Source organism: Lithobates pipiens, unplaced genomic scaffold (assembly GCF_037356315.1).
Source record: "Lithobates pipiens isolate NorthernLeopardFrog02 unplaced genomic scaffold, aLitPip1_a1.2 Scaffold_10, whole genome shotgun sequence".
NCBI classification, from domain to species: Eukaryota; Metazoa; Chordata; class Amphibia; order Anura; family Ranidae; genus Lithobates; species Lithobates pipiens.
Window position 1 is genome coordinate 56,787,711 of NW_027507686.1, and position 25,402 is coordinate 56,813,112.

The 25,402-nt window shown below is 45.7% G+C and overlaps 1 protein-coding gene across 3 annotated transcripts in view; it reads left to right on the forward strand.

The window, feature by feature from the left end:
- Window positions 1-25,402, forward strand: part of LOC143930777 (phospholipase A2, minor isoenzyme-like) — a 111,734-nt gene that overhangs the window by 14,416 nt on the left and 71,916 nt on the right. For all 3 annotated transcript variants that reach the window (XR_013262827.1, XM_077455380.1, XM_077455358.1), the window contains exons 3-6: window positions 256-408; window positions 12,712-12,872; window positions 18,738-18,911; window positions 24,727-24,871. Coding sequence is in view for 2 of the 3 variants with exons in the window: in XM_077455380.1 (XP_077311506.1) it covers window positions 256-408; window positions 12,712-12,872; window positions 18,738-18,911; window positions 24,727-24,871 (633 nt within the window). In the remaining variant the exon portion in view is untranslated. The remainder of the gene's footprint in view (window positions 1-255; window positions 409-12,711; window positions 12,873-18,737; window positions 18,912-24,726; window positions 24,872-25,402) is intronic.

Here is a 25,402-nt window from a genome sequence, read left to right on the forward strand (position 1 = left end):
CAGGCACAGGGAGATCATGCAAACTCCAGGCAGATGGTATAGTGATTGGGATTCATCAGGTTCTCCTCCCATTTTGCTATGTAAGCAAGAGGGTTGGGTGCCAGCCTTTCCAAAATGGAGGCATACATTGTAGAGATTGTCCCTTTAGATGTGGGATACCATACAGAAGTATTTTTCAGCTAAGCAAATATGTTAATTAATGCTACAAAATATTGCAACTGCTGCATTGCACCTGTCTTATTGTTTTTCCCTCAGGTGTGGTTCTTGCTGGCTATGGCCGCTCATGGAAGGAGCACAGACGTTTCACCCTGTCCATGCTGCGGAATTTTGGTCTGGGTAAAAAGTCCATGGAGAACAGGATTTGTGAAGAAAGTATATTCCTGATTAGGGAAATGAAGAAGAATAAAGGTATGACTGCTTTATAACTGTAATATATATTTCCTATACTATTACATTAAATATTTTCCCAAAACCCAATGGGCTTTACTGTTACTTTTAAAATGATAAATATGAAGAGGGGGTTAGGCATGGTAAAACTCTGTATGCATTATAGTTAATATTTATTCTCTCCAGCATGAGATAAAGCAAGTATAGCACTACCACTGTCGGAACCGCTGTGATATTTTTTTTTAGATTTTCCACATTTTGTCATGTTACAACCAAAAACCTAAATGTATATTATTGGAATTTTATATGATAGACCATAACAAAGTGGCACATAACTGTGAAGTGGAAGGAAAATGATAAATGGTTTTCAACATTTTTTACAAATAAATGTGTGAAAAGTGTGGCGTGCATTTTTATTCAGTCACCTCTAAATCAATACTTTGTAGAACCACCTTTTGCTGCAATTACAGCTGTGAGTCTTTTGGAGATGTCGCTATCAGCTTTGCACATCTAGAGAGTGACATTTTTGCCCATTCTTCTTTGCAAAATAACTCGAGCTCTGTCAGATTGGATGGAGAGCATCTGTGAACAGCAATATTCAAGTCTTGCCACAGATTTTCAATTGGATTTAGGTCTGGACCCGGACTGGGCCATTCTAACACATGAATATGCTTTGATCTAAACCATTCCATTGTAGCTCTGGCTGTATGTTTAGGGTCGTTATCCTCCTGGAAGGTGAACCTCCGTCCCAGTCTCAAGTCTTTTGCGGACTCTAAGCCCTTGTACACAGGGTCAGAAATGCTGGCCACAAATCCATCAGATTTTTCCGACGGATTTTGTCCGAAACTGGTGTTGCATACACATGGTCGGACAAAGTTGTCGGAAAATCCAATCGTTCAGAACGTGATGACTTTCGTTCGTTCCGACAGGACTACCTTCAGCCTAATAGCCAATAGCTTTGCTCTCGTACTTTGATCTCAGCATGCGTGGCCCTTTGTACGATCTAAATTCTCTACAAACGATTGGAAAAAGTCCGATTGGATTTTGTTGTCGGAAAATTTGAGATCCTGCTCTCAAATTTTTTCCGTTGAAATTTCCAACTGAAAAAGTCCGATAGAGCCCATACATGATCGGATATTCCGACAATATAATCCGATCGGACCGTTTCCGTTGGAATTTCCAACCGTGTGTACAAGGCCTAACAGGTTTTCTTCTAAGATGGCCTTGTATTTGGCTCCATCCATCTTCCCATCAACTCTGACCAGCTTTCCTGGTCCTGCTGAAGAAAAGCATCCCTACAACATGATGCCACCACCATGTTTCACAGTGGGCATGGTGTGTTCAGGGTGATGTGCAGTGTTAGTTTTCTGTCACACATAGCGTTTTGCTTTTTAAGCCAAAAAGTTAAATTTTGGTCTCATCTGACCAGAGCACCTTCTTCAACATGTTTGATGTGTCCCCCCCATAGCTTCCTGCAAGCTGCAAACGGGACTTCTTATGGCTTTCTTTTAACAATGGCTTTCATCTTGTCACACTTCCATAAAGGCCAGATTTGTGGAGTGCACGACTAATAATTGTCCCGTGGACAGATTCTCCCACCTGAGTTGTGCATCTCTGCAGCTCATCTAGATATACCATGGGCATCTTGGCTGCTTCTCTGATTAATGCTCTCCTTGTTCGGCCTGTCAGTTTAGGTGGACGGCCATGTCTTGGTACGTTTTCAGTTGTGCCACACTCTTTCCATTTTCGATGATGGATTGAACATTGCTCCGTGAGATGGTCAAAGCTTAGAATATTGTTTTATAACCTAACGCTGTTTTAAAATTTTCCACAACTTTATCCCTGACCTGTCTGGTGTGTTCCTTGGACTTCATGATGCTTTGTGTTCACTAAGGTTCTCTAACAAACCTCTGAGCACGTCACAGAACAGCTGTATTTATACTGAGATTAAATTACACACAGGTGAACTCTATTTACTAAATAGGTGACTTCTGAAGGCAATTGGTTCCACTAGATTTTAGTTAGAGGTATCAGAGTAAAGGTGGCTGAATACAAATGCACGCCACACTTTAACCATTTATAAAAAAAAATTCCACTTCACAATTATGTGCCACTTTGTGTTGGTCTATCACATAAAATCACAATAAAATAAATTTACGTTTTTGGTTGTTCAAGGGTTATGAATACTTTTTCAAGGCACTGTATATAATCTTTATTTGTGTATAACAATCACGTACAAGAACAAGATGATCAAAGAGCAGTATATCATGCGTCAATGGGAATCATAGGAACACTAATGCCCCGTACACACGAGAGGACTTATGTCCGACAGACTTCCAAAGGAGTTCCGCCGGAGTTCCGCCGGAGTTCTGACAGACTTTTCGGCCGAACGGACTTGGCCACACACGATCACACTAAACTCCGACGGATTCGAACGTGATGACGTACGACCCGACTCGAATAAGGAAGTTCATAGCCAGTAGCCAATAGCTGCCCTAGCGTCGGTTTTAGTCCGTCGGAGTAGCATACACACGAGCGGATTTTTCGAAGGGGACCGGGTCCGGCGGAGTTCCGTCGGGAAAATTTGAAGCATGCTTCATTTCTAAAGTCCGTCAGACTTTTGCGAAGCTAAAGTCCGTTGCAGCCCACACACGATCGGATAGTCTGACGGACTCGGTCTGACGGACTTTGGATGTTGAAAAGTCCGCTCGTGTGTACGGGGCTTTAAGGTATTTCCCTTATTTCACCTCAAAAATCGACTTTGATCAGAACAATAATACTAATACATGTAAAGATAACAGTGTAAAAAATGTGGAAAACACCAATATACCACCTTGGACAGGGGGATCAAGTGTATATATGAAGTGGCGTAGATGTGGGTGAGACATCTAGACTCGATGGGACCTTAGTATATCCAGAGGTATATTCCCACCAGGTGGCCCAAATTTTATTCAAACGGTCACATGTGCCTCGCAAAGTTGCTATCCATTTCTCGGCCTCCATCATCACTGTTACTTTCCCGATCCATTGCTCATGGCCAGGGACTAATATCCTCTTCTAGGTGTTTAGCAGCATTAAGTTGGTGTGGGAGAGCACAACTCTTATATTGGCCAAGAAGAAGTGTAGGGAAATGGAATAGGACATGCGCCAAACAAAAGGGATGGTCTATTCCCAGAATCTTTGCTATCTTGGTTTTAATAACCGCCCAAACTGTGTTAATTGCAGGGCACTCCCACCACACATGGAGGAACATGCCTTGTTGACTACAGCCTCTTCATCAACAGTCCAAGGTCAAGGGATAAATTTGTGCCAGAGCAGTAAGCACACTGTATCATCGTGTTGGTAGTAATTATTCTCTTGTGTTTTAGAGTCAATAGAGCTAGAGTGGGTCAACTGGTATAAGTGCAGCAACTGCTCCTCAGAAAATTCTAACTAGAGGTCAAGTTCCTATTCCCAAATGTGTGCTGGTTTCACATTGGGAGTGATTGAATAAGCATTTCATATTGTTCAGAGATCATGTGTGCAAAAGAGTCCTTAGCCTTACAGAGACGCTCTAACTGTGTAAGATAAGACATAGCTCGTATAGAATGACCGTGGATGGAGAAGAAATGGCGGAGTTGATGATAGGGCCAGAAGTCCATAGGAAAGCTCCCATACTGCTCCCTGAGGGTCTCAAGTGGGACCAGTCCCCCATTCTCCATATATTTACTGCAACTAATGTTCACATTCTAGGTTCATGGACCAAAGAAGGCTAAACGTTCTCAAGGGGTAAACCACAGGGAGCTCCCTATTAGCACCAATGAAGATACAGGGGGTGCCAAGGAGAATAAATGGTTTTGTCTATCCCAGATCTTAAGGCCTTCAATACCATCAATGGGGATGTATTCTCAGACTCCGGGGCAGCCAAGGAGTATAAGATGGATTGCGCTAAGCCATAAAAAAAAAAGTCAGCGAGACCCAAAGTTTAGTCAGAGCGTGAAACTGCCAGTTCAGAATCCCCTGAATGGCAACAACCTTGTAATATTGTTGTATGTCAGGTAAACTGAGTGCCCCTGATTGCTTGGATCATTTTAGAATTTTCATAGCACTTTGAGGTTTCTGCTCCTTCCATACAAACTTTATGAACAGGTTTCTAAGCTGTAAAAAAATGGGTTTGGTTAGGGGCACAAATACCATCTGCGGGAAAAAATATTATACTAGGTAATACAGTCATCTTAATTATACTACTATGCCCTAAACCAGTAAAGGAAGTTCTGTTCCAAGACTGAAGGTAATTCCTACTGTACTCAGTAGGGGGGCATAGTTATTCTTATAGAGAGTGTCCATTTGGTCAGTAAACTGAATCTCTAGGTATTTTAAGGAAGAGGATATCCAGGAAAAGGAGAAGGCTCTTTTTAAATTGGAGGCAAAGTTGGAAAGGCAGGGTAATCAGTAAAACCTATGATTTAGAATAATTATTTTTAAAGTTAAAAACCAAGCTAAATTCCTATAGTTCCCCCAGGAGGTTAGGCAAAGAGACAAGGGACTGGCAAGGTGAAACAAAATATTATATCTACATAAGCCCAGAGCCTGTGTGCAACAGTGCCGACAGTTATACACCTGATGTCCTGGTTTGCTCTAATTTTCTGAAACAAAGGTTCCAGAACAAGCAAACAAAAGCAGGGAAAGTGGACACTCTTGTCTTGTGCCATATAGGGAACTTTGGGGAAAATGTGCCATTAACCTTGACCTGGGCGGTAGGTGACTTATACAGAGCAGAGGTCCAGCTTGGCATATGGGGTCCCAAACCAACTTTCTCCAAGACAGCTATGAGATAGGTCCAGTCTACTTGATTGAACACCTTCTCAGCGTCAGACAATAAATAGAGGGAAGCATTAGGGGTGTACACACCCAGTGGATAAGCAGGATATCCCTGGCCTCCTGCCCCACAACAAAGCCTATCTGGTCGGGATGTATCACCATTGGGAGAAGACACTTCAACCCATTTGCCAATATTTTTGCAAAAATCTTCAAAGCTGCATTTAGCAGTGAAATAGGGAGGTAATTTTGAGGCAGGGTGTGGTCTTTGCCCTCTTTCGGGAATTCTAAAATATGGGCCACAAGCGCTCTCTGCGGGATCGAGCTACCTGAGGCTACAGAGTACAAGTTTCTTGCATATCAGTGCAAGTTATGTCGCGTACACACGATCGAATTGTATGACGTACTTAGTCCGTCATACAATCCGGCGGACAATCCGGTGGACTTTCTACCGAACGGACTTGGCCACACACGGATACACAAACAGTCCGACGAAAGCTTGCGCGATGACGTACAGCACGTACGACGGGACTAGAAATAGGAAGTCCAAGACACAGCAAAGCACCCTTTGGGCTCCTTCTGCTGACTTTGCGTTAGTGGAAGTTTGGTTAGAAACGATTCGCGCTTTTCAGACTTCAGCTTAATTCGTCCGTTATTTTATTTTTTTATTTATTCTCGAATTGGAATATTAATCATAAGATGAGGATGAATAAAGACATTTGTGATAACTCTGTGAATATAAGCAGCAAAGCAACTTCACTTTTCTCGCATTATGAAGAAGAAAAGAATGTGCTATATTAAAAGATCACAAAATTAGCAGCATGACAAATATGCTAGCTTCAATACGAACACTAGTTTTACAAGACAGAACGCTTCCGCCCTGTAAATCCTTTCTGGGCATGCGCCATTCTTAGTCCGTCGGACTAGCATACTGACGAACGTATTGTCCGCTGAAACCAAAGTACGACGGGAAGATTGGTGTGCAAACCGGCCTTCTTAGTACTCCGGACTTCACGCTGAAAAAGTCCGCTGAAGCCCACACACGATCGGATTGTCCATTGAAATGCGTTTCAACGGACTAAGTACGTCATACAATTCGATCGTGTGTACGCGGCATTACAGTGGCAAGAGTAATATGCTTTGTTGTAGCTATTGCAGCCATGGGCTCTTACTGTTGGGCCAGGAACTTAAAAAGTTTCCGCCACCTCTCTGGAGGTGATGGGGAGCTCTAAGTAAGCCACTGTGATTTAACATTTATTTTTTTGGGTTAACAAACGCTTTGAAGCATAAGTTCACCTTTTCGGGCAGAATTTTACTTTCTTGATCATACATCACGGGACACAGGAGCTTCATTACATAGTGGGTTATATAGGCACCTCTGGTGATTGGACACTGGTTGACCCTAATTAAGGAGAATTCCTCCCCTATATAACCCCTCCCATCTGGGAGGCACCTCCGTTTTTTCACCAGTGTCTGGGTGATGGTCACGTAAAACGTAGCTCTATGCAGGTCCCTGCGAGGGCCGAAGGGCTACAACAAACCGGATCCATACCTCGGGCCGATATTTGACTCCCAAGATGGTATGGTACCCGGGCCTCGTCTGCCGAAGAAGCGAGGCTTTGCCTGTAAGTCCTCTCCATTGGAAGACTGGGCTCTGGGAAAACCAGACTTGGGGTACTGTTTATACAGAGCGCCCGAAAGTTTCTGGCAGAGCTTTCTACATGGCCCAGGTGGGAGGTTCTTTTCGTAAGAGCCCCAGATATACCTGAAGGTTGGCTAGCAATACCCGCCGTGATGGGTGAAGGCTGGAATTGGTCTGGTTCAGCAATTCCTGCGGCGGGGACAGGTAAGGGAAGTCATCCTGTATATTTAAATATATGAATGGATTTCTTCATTGTGAGTAGTTGTATGTCTTACCTGGTTTCCACCACTAGAGGGAGTGAGAGCAGCCTGATGCATACTTACATGCCTTTCAATACAACACGCTCAGTGAAAGCCTGGTTTCTCCAGCTACTCACGTCTCCATTGCAGTCCCTGCCACAGATGAAGGTAAACAGGGGTCCCACGCAGTTCAGGGGTCCCACGCTGCTCCGTTTTGGGTTCTCCTCCCCCCCCCCTCGTGCACGCGCGCGGGCGCGCTCCCGGCCTTATGGAGGAGGGGGGGGGTGTGGTTGCGAGCCGTGCACGTCAGTGTGCACGGCGCTGTACTGCGCAGGCGACAGGCGGCAGTTTTAAAAGCCCAGAGCGTCAGGGGACTGTAACTGGAGACACAGGAGCTGTGGGCAGTAAGCATCCGTGGGGATTGGATCCAGGCAAACCTTAAGACACCTACTCAGCGTCAGGTTGTGCAGTTTAAGCATATATTTATTTATTGTGAGACTTTAAGCGCAACAGTGATCGCACTTGTACTAGTACCTCTGCTTTGTAGCTTAGTACTATGTCTCCTCGCAAGAGGATCTCAGGGGGAGGTAATAAGAGCACTGGCAAGTCACCGCCTAGGTCCAGGGGTTCCAAAAGTGCCTGTAAATTACCATCCCCCTCTGCAAGACTGGAGCCAGCCTCTCAAGACGAGTCAGTGCACCTGTCAGGTTTTGCAGCCTCTCCTAATGTCGCAGCCCCGGTTTATGTCACTGAGGACTCCCTTAGGGCTACATTGGAGGGGTTTGAAGGGAGAATCATGAATTTTATTTCTGCTTCCCTAAAAGATAGCAGGAAAAGGGGTAGATCCCCTCCCTCTGCTGAAATCCCTCTCTCGGATAGTTTTTCTGAAAATGAGGAGGGATCCCTATCTTTGGATAGAGATCATGAGCAGTCGGATGAGTCAGAGGAAGAGGAGACAGTCCCCTCCTCCCAGGCACTCAGAAAGCAGGTGCAGTATTATACTGAATTGGTGCGTACCACATTCAGAATGCCTGTTGCTGAAGTCGCTACGTCCTCTGTTTCTTCCCTGGGAGTCAGGAAAGCCCCACAGACTGCTTATTCCTTCCCAATTCATCCTTTAATGGATAAATTGATGTATGAGGATTGGGGACATCCCGATAAACTGTTTACTCCTCCCAAAAGGTTTTCCATGCATTATCCTGTGGAGGAAAGTTTCACCAAGAAGTGGGGGGTCCCATCTGTCGATGCGGCTGTTTCTTGTGTGAATAAAAACCTAACTTGTCCTTTGGATAATGCGCAGGTATTCAAGGATCCAACTGATAAAAGGCTGGAAACCTTATTAAAAACCTCCTTTTCCATAGCTGGCGCTGTGGTGCAACCTACAGTCGCAGCCGTGGGGTTGTGTCAGTTCCTCAAGGAACAGGTTAAACACATGTTTGGACTCCTTCCCAGTGAGGAAGTAGAAAATTATGCAGAATTGCCTCACATCCTGTGTTTCATAATTGATGCGATTTTGGATTCTGTCCAACAAGCATCACGTTTGTCCCTCATGTTGGTACACATGCGTAGGGCCCTATGGCTAAAGAATTGGGCTGCTGAGCTGTCATGCAAAAAGCATTTGACTGGGTTCCCATTTAAAGGGGAGCGTTTGTTTGGGGAAGAATTAGATAAATTCGTCCAAAATATTTCAGGAGGTAAGTCTACTCTCCTTCCAGTCAAAAGGAGCAAGCGTCCTTCATTTAGGCGTGCTCTCTCTCCCGAAGCATCAAGCTCTAAACAGTGGCGACGGCCTTCTCAGTCCTCCTCTCCTAGAAAGGCTCAAGGCCGAGCCCAGGGACAGAAAAAGACTTGGGGGCGAAAGCCTGCCAAGCAGAGCCCCAAAACCTCCTTGTGAAGGGGCGCCCCCGCTCGGCAGAGTGGGGGGAAGGCTCCTGCAGTTTGCAGGCGCCTGGCGGGAAGAGATTCAGGACAAGTGGGTGATCTCTTCAGTATCTCTGGGCTACAAGCTAGAGTTTCAGGAGATTCCACCTTCTCGTTTCCTAAGGTCAAGGATCCCCAGGGATCCAGTAAAGCAAAAACCGCTATTCCTGGCCTTAGATCAATTACTATCCCAGGGTGTGATAGTAGAAGTGAGCCCGAAAGATCAGGGTTCAGGGTTTTATTCAAATCTCTTCACCGTTCCAAAACCAAATGGAAGTGTCAGACCTATCCTGGATCTGAGAGACCTAAACCGGTTTTTACACATCCAGACCTTCCGAATGCAGTCAATCCGCACTGTGGTCTCCTCCCTGCAAAGGGGAGAGTTCATGGCATCAATAGATATCAAGGATGCATATCTCCATGTGCCAATTTTTCCCGCACACCAGAAATTTCTAAGGTTCGCGGTAGAGCGGCGCCATTTTCAATTTGTGGCCTTGCCGTTCGGGCTTGCTACAGCCCCTCGAGTCTTCACAAAGATTCTGGACCCTCTCTTAGCAATCTTAAGAGTTCAGGGTATAGCCGTCATGGCTTATCTAGACGACTTGCTTCTCGTGGAGAGAACTGCAGCGTTCCTAAGTCGCAGCGTCACCAAAACGCTAGAACATCTAGAACGCCTAGGTTGGATTATAAACCTAGAAAAGTCGTCCCTACAACCGACTACCAGGTTGGAATACCTAGGTATGATTATCGACACCGCTCAAGGCAGGGTGTTTCTTCCAAGGCTAAAGGCCTTGGCCATTGGAGATCTGGTGCGCCTGATTCTGGGCAGAAGATCTTCCTCCATTCGGTTGTGCATGAGACTATTGGGAAAGATGGTCGCCTCCTTAGAGGCCGTCCCATTTGCCCAGTTCCGCTCAAGGCCTCTGCAAGGATGCATCCTTGCGGCTTGGAACAGGAAGCCCCAATCCCTGGATCTTCCTATGCGTTTATCCCCCGGGACACGCAAAAGTCTTGTATGGTGGTTACAAACCAGGAATTTGCTGAAAGGCAAAACTTTTCTTCCTCTCTCGTGGAAGATTATCACAACAGATGCCAGCCTGACAGGCTGGGGAGCTGTATTGGAGGGAACGTGCTCGCAGGGGAAATGGTCTGCGACCGAAAGTCTACTGCCCATAAATATCTTGGAGATCCGGGCAGTTTACATGGCACTCATAGAGTGGTCTTACAGACTGCGAGGTTTCCTGGTTCGGGTTCAGTCCGACAATGCCACCGCAGTGGCTTACATCAATCACCAGGGCGGTACCAGAAGTCTGGTGGCCCAAAAGGAGGTGAATTGCATACTTGTCTGGGCAGAAAAGCATGTTCCGTGTCTTTCTGCAGTCTTCATCCCAGGAGTGGAGAATTGGCAGGCGGATTTTCTCAGCCGCCAGCAGTTGTGCCCAGGAGAATGGGCTCTGCACCCCGATGTGTTTCAGAACATATGTCACAAGTGGGGTACACCAGACGTAGATCTGTTTGCGTCCAGGTTCAACAGGAAACTGGACAAGTTTGTGTCAAGGACAAGAGATGCACTTGCTCAGGGGTCAGATGCTCTGACGGTTCCCTGGGATCAGTACAATCTGATCTATGCCTTCCCCCCGAGCCCGCTACTGTCGCGGTTCCTGGGAAGGGTCAAGAGGGAGACGAAGTCGGTCCTTTTGGTGGCCTCGGCTTGGCCCAGGCGACCATGGTATGCAGAAATCATGAAGTTGGCAATAGGCAGGCCATGGACCCTCCCTCTCCGGCCAGATCTGCTCTCACAGGGTCCAATCTACCATCCTGCTTTACGCAGTCTGAATTTGACGGTTTGGCTGCTGAGACCCACATTCTGAGAGACCGTGGCCTTTCGGGGCCAGTCCTTTCTACTCTGGTCAATGCCAGAAAGCCGGCCTCCAGGCGTATTTATTACAAAATCTGGAGGACATATGTTTCCTGGTGTGAACTCAGGAAGTGGCATCCTAGAAAGTATGTCATTAACAGAATCTTGGCCGGTCAGGCCTAGAAATGAATTTGGCCATAAGCACTATCAAAGTGCAGATTTCGGCCCTGTCGGTATTTTTTCAAAAACCGCTTGCATCACATTCCCTGGTACGGGCTTTTATCCAGGGGGCTATGCGGACAAAACCGCCAGTTAAACCTCCGGTATGCCCATGGGATCTGAATTTGGTTCTCTCGGCCTTACAGGGGCAACCATTTGAACCTTTGCATCTAGCTTCTTTTGCTCTCCTGACTAAAAAGCTGGTCTTCTAAGTAGCCATATCCACGGCTAGAAGAGTATCAGAGTTGGCAGCTCTTTCCAGTAAAGAGCCGTATTTAATTATCCATAAGGACCGGGTGGTTATGCGTCCCAACAGGTCCTTTCTACCTAAGGTGGTTTCGGGTTTCCATTTAAATCAGGATGTAATCCTACCATCCTTTTTTCCGGACCCTCAGTCCACAGAGGAAGAGTCTTTACACACTTTGGATGTGGTTAGAGCAATCAGTGTTTATCTTCAAGCAACTTCTGAGATAAGGAAGACTGATTGTTTATTTATTCTGCCGGAAGGCCCCAGAAAGGGTCAGGCAGCGTCAAAGTCCACCCTCTCAAGGTGGATCAGACAAGTTATTTCTCAGGCCTATGGCTTAAAGGGGAAGATTCCTCCTTTTCAGGTGAAAGCGCACTCTACTAGGGCTGTCAGTGCTTCTTGGGCAGTGCATCACCAGGCCTCCCTGGCTCAGATCTGTAAGGCTGCGACTTGGTAATCAGTCCACACATTCACCAGATTCTATCAGGTGGATGTCAGAGGGCAAGAGGATATCGCCTTCGGGCGTAGTGTACTGCAGGCTGCAGTTTAGGTCCTCAGGTCCCTGGCGGTCTATGTTTATGATCTGTGTCTCCCTCCCCTCAATCTGAGCATTGCTATGGGACATCCCACTATGTAATGAAGCTCCTGTGTTCCGTGATGTATGATCAAGAAAATTGGATTTTTATATACAGCTTACCTGTAAAATCCTTTTCTTGAGAGTACATCACGGGCACAGGGCTCCCGCCCCTCTTGGGTTTTACGTGGTTTCTTATTGCTTTGCTACAAAACTGAGGTGCCTCCCAGATGGGAGGGGTTATATAGGGGAGGAATTCTCCTTAATTAGGGTCAACCAGTGTCCAATCACCAGAGGTGCCTATATAACCCACTATGTAATGAAGCTCCTGTGTCCCGTGATGTACTCTCAAGAAAAGGATTTTACAGGTAAGCTGTATATAAAAATCCCATTTTTCCATAAATAGAAGCGTTTTCCAATGCCATTTCTGCCATTCAGCCATCCCAATGTTCTTTTCTGTCACTTAGTCTTAGAGCCGTATATTATCAGTGGTATTACAAATAACAATGTTTATGGTATGATTTTCTATATTATAATGGGAACCACAGGAGGCTTGTGGTTAGAAAAATCAGCATCTTAGACCTTGGCACCAGGCATGTCTCAAACAATAGTTTATACTTTGTTTGTTTCAGAGCCCCTCTGGTGGTTCTTCAGTTAGTCAATGGTAACACTCATTTCTTCTGGAAATGGGTCCAGTTTTGGTTACATTTTAGTTTGTTCCTGGTTGATAAACCAGACACATTTATTATAATTAGGCATGTAATAATGACTGGATTTCAGAAATGGTATGTTTCCATGTGCTTACTGATCATTTTTGGTATTTTTCAGATACTCTGTATGACCCGCACTTTGTCCTTGACAATGCTGTGTCCAACATAATTTGTGCCATCGTATTTGGGAGGCGTTATGACTATGATGATTCAACACTCAGAGACATTCTTAACCTTGTTCATGAACATATGAAGATGGTAACTGGGTTTTGGGCTCAGGTAAATCATTAAATCATTGCTTGGGACAATATTTAATATACTTGGAACAATTTTTAAAGTTACTGTGATGTAGTAACAATTCTTTGCCCTACCGTTTGTCTTAGAAATATTAAACCACTTCCATGCCGCCATATGACGTCCTTAGGTTTGAGTGGAGATATCTGAATGATTCTTGCAGCTACAGGCATCATCTTTTTCTTCTGCCAGCTATTCCCTACACAGTAAAAACAATCATAGTGGCTCATAGCGGTGTTTACAGGCGATGGATGGGGTCCCCCCCGAATCCATGCTAGAGCCCAAAGGGCCTGGTATGAACCTCCCGCCATTTTTTTCACAATTTAGTTTTTATTTTGCCAGCCATTTTTTATTTTACATTCAGCTGTCAGAGGGGAACACCGCTGACAGCTGATGACTCATTGCTTGTTAAGGGCGCAGCGGCCGGCCCCCTACTTAGCAACCAGCTATATACAGTGTTAAAATAAAAAACACAAAATGCAAAACACATCAAAAATCGTAGGGGGGCCCATGGAACCCAGAATCCCTTGGGGAGGGTGGGAAACCCTTGATTCAGCTCTTCATGCACCTCCTATGCCAAAATCACCCTGTGTCTCTAATAGGGGCACAAGGTGACTGAGAACCCCAGTCTGATCTGCACTAATCAGACTCACTGTACAACCACACTGGGATGTTGTACATATGCATATATATATATATATATATATATATATATATATATATATATATATATAGATATATATATATATATCCCACTCTCTTTTGTGGATGTTCCATACAATCGGAATATTTTTTCAAATGCATGTTGAGGTCTTACGCTATAATTAAGATCAAAAACCATCCTGGAGCAGAGCTTAAGAATACAATTAAAAAATTCCCCTCCAGAAGTCCTCTTTACTTTTAAAGAATTGTTTCTACCCCTGAAAAAGGAGAATGAAGACATACAGTATCTCACAATAGTGAGTACACCCCTCACATTTTTGTAAATATTATTTAGTGAGTACACCCCTAAGTGAAAATATTGAAATTGAGTCCAAAGTGTCAATATTTTGTGTGGTCACCATTATTTTCCAGCACTGCCTTAACCCTCTTGGGCATGGAGTTCACCAGAGCTTCACAGATTGCCACTGGAATCCTCTTCTTCGATTACTTCACGGAGCTGGTGGAAGTTAGAGACCTTGGGCCCCACCACCTTCCATTTGAGGATGCCCCACAGATGCTCAATAGGTTTTAGGTCTGGAGACATGCTTGTCCAGTCCATCACTTTTACCCTCAGCTTCTTTAGCAAGGCACTGGTAGTCTTGGAGGGGTGTTTGGGGTCATTACCATGTTGGAATACTGCCCTGCTGCCCAGTCTTCGAAGGGAGGGGATCATGCTCTGCTTCAGTATGTCACAGTACATATTGGCATTCATGGTTCCCTCAATGAACTGTAGCTCCTAGTGCCAGCAGCACTCATGCAACCCCAGACCATGACACTCCCACCACCATGCTTAACTGCAGGTGAGACACACTTGTCTTTGTACTTCTCACCTGGTTGCTACCACACACGCTTGACACAATCTGAACCAAATAAGTTTATCTTGGTGGCCACACAAAATATTGACACTTTGGGCCCAATTTGGACATTTTCCTTTAGGGGTGTACTCACTTTTGTTGCTAGCGGTTTATACATTAATGGCTGTGTGTTGAGTTATTTTGAGGGGACAGCAAATTTACACTGTTATACAAGCTGTGCACTCACGACTTTACATTGTAGCAAAATGTAATTTCTTCAGTGTTGGCCACCTTTTTCTTTGATGTGGGTCTTTCAAGTGCTGTTGCCAACAGACTGCATAGGAGGTCATGGCCATGCTCTGGCCATGCTTGATCATCTTCAGACATAGGTTGCAAACAGCAACAGTGCGATCTGCTGCACATGTGTCGATAAAGGCCCACACCAAGGAACTTTTCAAAATCAGTGGAGGTGAGTCAGCAGCACCCTGCACCTGCGGAGCTATGCGGTGTGATGCAGTAGGGTGGCTGCCCTTACACTTCCCCCTAGAGGACATCCTGCTTCATTGGAGTTGTGCCTCCTCCTCCTCTTTTCTATCAGGCACTCAAGTAGAGTTAGTGACCTTATCATTCCCTCACTCCTCGTCACTGGAGCAAACTTGGCAGTATGCTGCAGCTGGTGGAACATGACTGCCCTTTTCTTGAACTTCTTGGGCACCTCCTCTCTCTAGTCTCACGTTACTCTCTTCCTCAACCTGGGAACCAACAGCAGAGCCTTAAAATTGCTGCGCGTCCTCCAGCAGCATGTACCCGACACTAGCGGGGGGACTCCTCCGTGCATTATGGTGGGGCTAAGGAAGAAGTGACTGTGGACAAGAAGCTGATGGAATAGGCCGCTTTGGCAGCTGCATTGGAAAGCAAATTACTCTGAGAGTTATCCACTCCACCAACTCTTCTGCATGTTCAGGCTCAATAACACAGCCAGCAGCAGAAAAAAAGGACAAACGTGCCCCACGGCCACCTTCAGAGGTTGCACCATGTCCATGACCAGCACTGTTGACTGTAGACACAGAGCCTGCTTGCCCTCTTTTAGTGGCCTGTGAGCGTCTTCCTCTCCTTGGTGGTCTTCTGGACATGATGTATATTTTGTTTTGCAACACCACACCACACTACACTGTATTAGATACTGTGTACACCACCAGAAGTGTAGTAGCAACTGTACTACGGCTGCACTGTATTGTGTACTGTTTATACCACCAAAAAAGTAGTAGCCACTGTACTACAGCTGCACTGTATTGTGTACACCATCAGAAGTGTAGTAGCAAAAGTACTATGGCTGCACTGTATTGTGTAATGTGTTCTGCGTTCTCACACTTGCCAGCGATGACAGCGCCACCCATAGCCAAACAGAACACAGTGCAATCCAGCTAGACTGGTACTGAAACCATAATTTGGTGTAATTGAACCCAAAAGCAAACTGCGGTTCCAGGAATGTTAAATGAAAAAAACACATAGCATGTGGTCTTCAGGAGCCGGTGTCCTATCACATTGTGTCCCCCATCGGATAGTGTCTGCCGTGTACTGCGCATGCGCAGTACACAGGACACACAGATTCCAAAAATAACCGAAGCTGAAAGGCGCCTGCGCCGTGAGTCCAGGTTCTAGCCCCACCATCCATGTGGACATAGAGTTGGAATAAAAAGAGCCGAGCGCTGCGAGGCCGAGCCCGAAGTATAGCGAGCGAAGTGAGCCTGCGAGGGACCCTCTAATATTTGCAGCCCTATGTCCACTTGAATGGTGGGGATAGCACCTCCACTCATGGCGCAGGCGCCGTTCATCTTCTGAGATTTTCTGAATCTCCTTCTACTCCGTACTGCGCACGCGCTGCGCCTGCGCAGTACAGGGCAGACACTATCCGATGGACGGATGCTATATGCCAGAACACCGGTTCTACATTCCCTTCACCCTTTCTTGGAATTGTGTGTGTATTTATACATCTTTTGTAATTTTTGGATTGTTCATATGTATTCATAGTCTTAAGATCATTTTACATGCTACACTTATATAGCTGCATTTAGTCCTATATTCATTGTTATTTTTCGCCAATATTACTGAATTTAACTGTTCTAAATGTTTACTCTGTCTCTAGGCTATTGCGGAATTTTAATCCCCTGATATTGGTCTGGCTTGATCCATATGGAATGCTGATGCCTTTCATGTATGGCCGGGTAGCCGCATTTGTCCCCTTTGGGTACCTTTTGTGGCATTATGGTGGTCAGGTACTGTGTTCATCTATCCCCCCCCCCCCCCCCCTCCATCCTTGTAGTTACTCTGCTTCTTTGAGTCGATTGTTCCACCTTTTGTGTGGGCCCTCTTCAGCTGCCCCTGCAATGTTACTTATATTGCTACCTCAGAGTCCACACTGGGGGGGGGGGAGTTCTCAGTCCTGAGCTCCACAGTGTGATGCTCTCTCTTCATGATCCCCCTTGTTTCGGCCCTTTTTGCAGACTGCACATGTGCGATCACAATGTTACTGCCCACGTGATGCGTAAGTGTTTTCTGCACACCTGACTGGGACGTGTATATGAGGCTGTTTATTCAGCCTTATATCATGGCTACTACACCCATTAACCACCTTCATGCTGTGGATCCGTCCATTGTTTATTGATCTACTCTACATGGTAGGATATTTCCATGTTCTATCACAGCTTAAATATCTATCTTCTTTTTCTTTGTAAAACACTTAATGGTGTCATCTATACTGTTATAGATAGTGTGCAATTTAAAGCAGAGGTCCACCCTAAAAAAAAAAAAAAAAAAAAAAAAAAATTACATAAAAATGCTCCTAAAATTTGAAAAAATATATATATTTTTTTTTTACTTACCAGAAATGGCTGTTGCTAGGCAAATCGTCCTAATCTGCCACTTGCTACTCCACAGGGGTTCTTCATTCTTCTCCTCCTTGCGTTGTCTTCTGGGGAATGGGTTGTGCTGTGTTCTGGGAACTGTGTGTGTCCCAGAACACAGCCGGCCATTCATCAAGTGCCGTGTGACTCGCGCATGCGCAGTAGGAAATGGGGAGTGAAGCCGCAAGGCTCCACTGCCTGTTTCCCTTAGTTCGAATGGCGGTGCCGAGACCCGATCCGATGGACGGATTGGCCTCGGGCGGCTGACATCGCGGGCGCCCTGGACAGGTAAGTGTGCTTATTAAAAGTCAGCAACTACAGTGTTTGTAGCTGCTGACTTTAAAAAAAAAAATCAGCTGGACCTCTGCTTTAAGTCTGTCAGCTTGAGTGTATCTCTTTACGACAAATCTACATTACCTCTCCCTTATCCTTTACAAGTTTGGGTTTGAGATCAAGGCTGCTTTATTGTTTTGGCTCGTTTTGTATACACTATTACTAAGGTTAGAGGTGAGACTATTTCTCCTTTATTTCTTGATTAGGGGCTCTATTTTTCCAAATAAATGTATGTATTATTTTGCCTCTCTAACTATCTTATCATTATGTATATCTTTCTTAGGTGGCTTGTTTGCCATCTATTACTCTTTTGCCTCAAACGATTTTTAACTATTACCATCCATTGAAATATTGCTATCTACATTGCATATCAAGGTAGGATCGGCTAGGTCTTCCATATCTCTAGATATACCATCATGGGTCACTTGGTGCCTTTTGTTTTATTATGTATAGTCACATTCACTGTCTTTTAGGCTATACACCCCTGACTGACATATGGTGCTTTTACATTGCTATGTTGATCTACCATTTCTATTGGGCACGTCCCCACATGTTACCCACTGCACTACCTGTATTTCCTGTTTATGGTCCTTTTGGATTGATGCTATGGGGTTCTCTACACTTTTGAGACATTTCCTATCATTGATATACATTACCATGTTTATTATTGGCTGCCTCTTTTTCGTCTCTTGGAATTTACCAAGCTCCTGAAAAAGCGTTCTTTCGTGAAACATGTAGAGCTATTGTTTTATGTCACAATTTACTAAAGTCACACATGTCTTCAACAACATGTTTTTGATGTTTTTGATCTATATTGGAGAGGTTTAGTTAATTACTGCAATTGGCAGTATTTTAAATGTATTCTATGTAATATATGTTTAATAAAATTGACTTTATTTTTCTATAATTGTTGCCTATAAAGTCCATTTTTCCATATTCTTTATTTAAATAACCAGGGCCTATGATGACAGCTTTAAAGGCAATACAAAAGATAATGTGGGAGGTTATATTTTACAACATTGTTTGGTGTTCCTTGATATAGTAAAAGAGGTAATGTGATTGAGTCCCATGGTTGGCTGTTTTCCCATTGTATTGAATTGATCATTTTTTTCCTTCAGCTCTTTAATGCATTTGGATTTGTCAGACATCTTCCTCTACCGCATCAGAAGATTTTCAGAAATGTAAAGATAGTTTTTGGGTTTCTCAAAGAAGTTCTAGAGGAACACAAGAAAACCAGAGTGCATGGACAACCCAGAGACTACATCGACTGCTACCTAGAAGAACTGGAAAAGGTAGAGTAATTATTTATCATGACATCAAGCTGACAATCTGTTTTGTGTATGCCCCTGTACACACGGTCGGACATTCTGCCAACCAAATCCGTCGGATTTTGTCCGTCGGATTTTGCCCGTCGGATCTTGTCCGAAATTGTTGCATACACACGGTCGGACTAAGTTGAAGAAAAATCCGATCATTCAGAAGGTGATGACGTAATTTTGTTACAATGGGACTAGTAGCCAATAGCTTTGATGTAGGAATTTGATCTGAGCATGCGTGGCACTTGGTCCGATCAAAATTCTCTACACATGATCGGAGTATGTCCGATCGAACCAGTTGTTCGGAAAATATTTCCAACATGTTGGAAAATTGGGTCCGATGGATATTCCGACGGAATCAGTCCGATGCATACCACACACAGTCAGATTATCCGACAACACGGTCCGATAGGACACATTCCGACGGATTCTCCGACCGTGTGTGTACAAGGGCTTTGAGTTGGTATTAACATCTGAATTTCTATTTAATATAAAACCTCAATAAATTACTCGATAGCAGGGTTGTTTCTATTATAGCGTGAGAACCTATGTTAGGTGGAATTTACGTATATGGCATAGATTAGAAGGAAGCAGGAGATAACAGCACTGAGTTTCAGGCCTGGGTATCCTTTGGTGCAGATGGGGCATACTTATTGCGGACAATCCTGGCACAAGAGAAGTAAAGAGATTGGTGGCTGCATCAGTTTTCTTTTTTTATTCTTTTTTCCTTCTGTTTTCCCCTGGTGACCTGGCCAGTAACACACTTCCTGCATGAGCACAGGGGGTAGATCTGGACAGCAGAATCATCAGTCTGTTGGGAGGGAAGTGTTAGATCAGTGGCGGCTGGTGCTAAAAAAATTTGCAGGACGCAAACAAACTGAAAAAAAATGGAAAAAAACCCATCAAACACATCAAATGCTGCCACTGTGCCATCAAACACAGCCACTGTGCCATCAATTGCAGCCACTGTGCCATCAAACACAGCCACTGTGCCATAAAATGCTGCCACTGTGCCATCAAACGCTGCCCCTGTTCCATCAAATGCTGCGAGTGTGGCCATCAATAGCTGCCACTGTGCCATCAAATGCTGCCATTGTGCCACTGTGCCCATTAAACGCAGCAACGGTACCATCAATTGCAGTCACTGTGCCATCAAATGCTGCCAGTCTGCCCATCGAATGCTGCCACTGTGCCAAATGCTGCCAGTGTGCCCATCAAATGCTGCCACTGTGCCAAATGCTGGCAGTGTGCCCAATGCCGCCAATGTACCAAATGCTGCCAGTGTGCCGAATTCCGCCAGTATGTGACAGTGTGCCCAATGCTGCCAGTGTGCCAAATTCTTCCAGCGTGACAGTGTGCCCCCTGCCCGCGCACCGTCTGCCCAGCACTTACCCTGTCTTGTGGGGCAGCGGGTGATGGCGACGAGCGGGGTCCTTCATGCGTCCCCTGCACTTCTTCTCCCATCCTCTCCTCCCATCAGGCGTCCAATGGCGGCGCATGTTGTTTCAGCAAATCAGGTAACAAGTAACCAGGCCTGAGCAACCAGATTGGCTGAGAGGCGGGTCAGTGTCAGAGAAGCGATGTATTCGGTTCCCTAACACACTGATGCATAATCAGCAAACGCACAGCAGTGTGTCCACTGTTTACCCTTTTGGAAGCCTATCAGAGCCCATGGCTCTAATCAGGAAACCTATTAGAGCCTATGGCTCTAATCAGGAGCTTCCAAAGAAACGCCACCGCTGTAATTCATATGCCCGACACATAAATCTATGTGAGAGAGCAAGTGACAGGAGGGGGGTAAGGTTACAGGGACAGTTATTCAGGGCTGTCAGCACGCCATAACTTTTTTTACTGACAAAATATGGTAAATTTACTGACTGAGCACATTTTTTACTGGCACCCTGAAATATGACAGAAACACCCATTATAAACTAAGACACTGGCTATTTAAGCAGTATAAACAACATGTAAGTATTATCAATACTCAGAACAAGTAATCTGCAAACTTTACAATGAAAAACTCCAGAGTGACAAAATGTGAGCATGACTAGGATTATGAAAGGCCTGGGGCACCCTGAGAGAAAACACAAAAACAAGTTCTGCGGCGTGCGTAGTATGGCGATTGGTATGTATGGCCAGATTTTGGCTAACAGTGGGAGGGTCTTAAAGGGGAATGATTAAACAGAATCTGTTCCTAGTTGCTATACACTGTACACTGCACACATATAACAGTCCTCCTACCCACAAAATACTCCTAGTTACTTTACCAAAACTGACAGCTCCTCATAAATCTCAGGACAAAGGATCATTTTTTAAAACTTTAACATTTCCATTGCATATGCTTTTATGCACACAAAAAGGATATAATTTAATCTGACTGAGCCAACCTTAAAGAAGAACTTCATTAAAACCAGAAACTATTGCGACAATGAACACCATGGTCAAGACTATGTAATGTACAAAGGGAAAAGTTTGGGACTTTAGATGAAACATACGACAGACCATTAGAAAAAATGTATCAGCATATTTATTGGCAGAAAGTATATCTAGCACATAATAATAATATACATATACATTGACTATGTAATGTACAACATGCTTGAAGTACAGGGGTCAGGACAGGAGTAAATAGCATTCAAAACCTGACTGGAGCAGTCAGGATGAAACCTCTTTTCTAAGTCCCCTTATATTAAAGTCCCCAGCATTTCCCTATACATTAGGGTTCCAAGAGTCCCTACTTACGCCAGAGTTCCCCCTTACATCACAGTCCACAGACTTCCTCTTTACACACCAGTCCCCAGAGGTCCTTCTTACATCAGAGTACCCAGAGTTCACCTTTACACCAGTGTCCACAGGGCTACCCCCTACAGTGCAAGGGGGACCCTAAACTAAAGGGGAACACTGCGGACCGTGATGCAAAAGGGAACTCTGATGACAGTGGGACTCTGGTCATCACAGCCCCCCCCCCCCCCTTTACACAAGAGTCTGCAAAGTATCCCCTTACATCTGATTCTACAGAGTTCCCCTTTACATCAGAGTCCTCAGAGTTCTCCTTTACATCATAGTCCACAGATTTCACCCTACATCAGAGCCTGCAGGGTTACAGTTCATGGGGGTACTCTGATGTAAAGGGGGATGCTGCGGACCATGATGAAAGAGGGAATTCTGTGGAATCTGGTGTAAAGGGAACTATGATGTAAGGTGGTCTCTGGTCACCAGAGCCCCCTTTTATATCAGAGTCTGCAGAGTGTAAATATAAAGGGGTCCAGAGGTGCAGGGTGCTTTGTATTGTAAAGGGGTCCAGAGATGCAGGGTGCTGTGTAATGTAAAGGGGTCCAGAGGTGCAGGGTACTGTGTAATGTAGTGAAAAAGTGATATTGGGGGATGCAGAGGTATGCATCCCCCAATAAGGGGCACAGTGGAGTGTTTTTACATTTTAACGTGGGGGGGGGCTACCAGGTGTAGGATTCGCCCCGGGTGTCAGATGCTCTAGGTATGCCCCTGCCAGTGCCCATGAAATGCAGCCTTACTAGTGCCCATGGAATACAGCCTTACCAGTGCCCATGAAAGGCTGCCTTACCAGTGCCCATGGAATATAGCCTTACCAGTGCCCATGGAATACAGCCTTACCAGTGTCCATGTAATGCCCATGGAAAACAGCCTCTCTAAAAGAGGCCCTCTTGGTGTCCATTAGATTCTGTTACAGCCCCACCAGGCCCCGTTAGAGACTACAATGTGGTCTAATAGATCCCAGAGGGGGGTTTCTCTAACAGAGGTTATCTCTGTGTACATTTGAGAGTCTATATTAGAAAGCGCCCCCACTAAGCCCCATTGGAGACTATAATGGAGTCTAATGGGACCTGGAGGTGGGTCTATCTAACAGAGGCCCTCTCTGTGACCATTGGAGAGTCTCTGATAGAGTCCCCTCCATGCCCAATGAGACTACATTAGAGTGTCACTGTGTAACAGTAAAAATAAAAAATATTATATTAATAGGCCCAGCCCTAGAATACTTCACTTACCTTAAATAATAGGTGCCGGGGCTGGTTGCTGGTCCTGATTCCTGGCTGCTGGTCCTGGGGCCTGACTTTTGGGGCTGGGTCCTGGTTTCTGGGGCCTGGCTATTGGGCCCTGGGGTCTGGGCTGCTGGTCCTAGAATCTAGCTGCTGGGTCCCTGTGGTCTGGCTGCTGGGGCCTGGGGTCTGGCTGATAGGGCCTGGCGTCTGGCTGATAGGGCCAGGGGTCTGGCTGCTGGAGCTGGGCTGCTGGTCCTGGGGCCTGGCTGCTGGGGCCTGGGGTCTGGCTGCTGGGGCCTGGGGTCTGGCTGCTGGGGCCTGGGGTCTGGCTGCTGGGACCAAGGGTCTGGCTGCTTGGGCTGGGCTGCTGGTGCCTGGCTGCTAGGGCCTGGGGTTTGGCTGCTGGGGCAAAAAGTCTGACTGTTGGTCCTGGGGTCTAGCTGCTGGGGCCTGGGGTCTGGTTGCTGGGGTCAAGGGTCTGGCCCCACCCTTGGCCCCAACAGCCAGACCCCAGGCTGTTGGAGCTGGTCTTCTGGTCCTGAAGCCTGGCTGCTTGGGCCTGGGGTCTGGCTGCTGGTCCTGGGGCCTGGCTGCTGGGGTCTGGTTGCTGGGGCCGGTGAGCCATCCCAGTCAGAAAATTCCCCAGAAGAAAGTGGATTGGTGGAGGCAGAGAGAAGACAGGGTGCCGTGATCTGCAGGCTTTAGCAATTTAAAGAGAAATTTTTTTTCCCCAAACGGATTCTTTCTACACATCATGCCCAGGGGAATGATATAGAAGAGGCTGGGCTGTCATGTACTTGTCGCACAGGTAATTACTGTGCAGCAGCACCCGAAAGTTGAGAAAGAGTCTGCTTGGGGAAAGTTTTCTTTTTTTTAATTGCTACAGACTGCAGATTACAGCGCCCAGTCTTCTTTCTGCCTCTGCCCACCCCCTTCCTACCCTGCTGAATTGGCTTGACCCCACCTAAAAAGTAGTCCCATGCAGCAGCCCAACTAAGTCGGGGCATGAACAAGTCGGGGTAAGGGTTAGAGTTTAGGGTTAGGGTTTAGGGTTAGGACTAGGGTTAGGGTTTCCCCTAGAAGAACAAGGTTAGGACTCAGGGATTTGAATAGGGACCTCCCCCAAAGGTCAAAGGTCAGGAGGCATGTCCCCAGAGGTCAAAGGTCAAGTGTCGGGCTGACACACCCCCACCAAAGTGTTCCGCCTACCCCAACTAAGTCGGGGCATGAACAAGTCGGGGCTTGAACAAGTCGGGGTAAGTGCTATGGGCTGTCCCCCCCTTTGCCTCTGCTCACAGTGCCTGGGCATGGTGCACCCCGAATACCCACCTAGGATCGACCCTGCATCTGCCTGTCACTAACTGCTCTGTCTTGTGTCTTTGGCTGAGTCACTGACAGGCCCAGCTGCGAGATACTTGGGATGTCTGCAGTATTAATATAGGAGTGCTCTGATACATGTGCCACTTTTGCCAGTCAGTAGTGGTCATTGTGGTCTACTATAATCTCTGGAGAGTAATGGGAGAAATTCATGTATGTGACAGATATTTTTACACCCACAATTCTGTATAGAAACCCTATTTTCATTATTTGGATCATAGGCCTCACTATTTGAGTTTTTTTGATGGGTTTTCATCATAAATGAGCATAGGGAAATAAAATGAGAGCTAAGCTAGACCACAGGCCACTTACCAAACTCACGTCTTATTATATGGAGAATGTTTTCACAGAAGGAAGTTTCCTCATGTACTTGTAATATCTTTCTGTTTTCTACTCAGGAGAATCAAGATGGTTACAAGTCATCTTTTGATGAAGAAAATCTGTTTACATGTATGGTAGATCTCTTTGTTGCCGGGACAGAAACCACAACTTCCAGCCTGGAGTGGACTCTACTGTACATGATGATGTATCCAGATATTCAAGGTAGAGCCACTCTTTAGGTTAAGTATATTTCACTAACTTCCTTCTCTTCAAAGAGGAAGTAAACCCTGGTGGGTTTACTTCCTCTTTGTCTCCCTGGAAAGGTAAATCATAATGGGCTACTATGTATCACATAGTAGCCCATTATGTGTCACTTACCTGACACAGGAGCCAGCGATGTCACCGCTGTCCCCTGTAGTACAGAGCTTCCATCTTCTTCCGGGTGTCACTGCTCCGGCCACTCACAGCGCCGGAGCAGCGATGACGTCACTCCCGCGCATGCGCACGGGAGCCGCCACTAACGGCATATCGCCGTTAGCAGCGGCATGCTGCTAACGGCGATAGTGCACCTGCGCGCCGCTGTCTACGGCGCATGCGCCGTAGACAGCAGTGCCTGTCTTTTAATAAATATCTTCTAAACTGTGCAGGTTTAGGAGATATTTCTTGGACCTACAGGTAAGCCTTAATCTAGGCTTACCTGTAGGTCAAAGTGGTTTGTAAGGGTTTACAACTACTTTAACCACTTGCCTACTG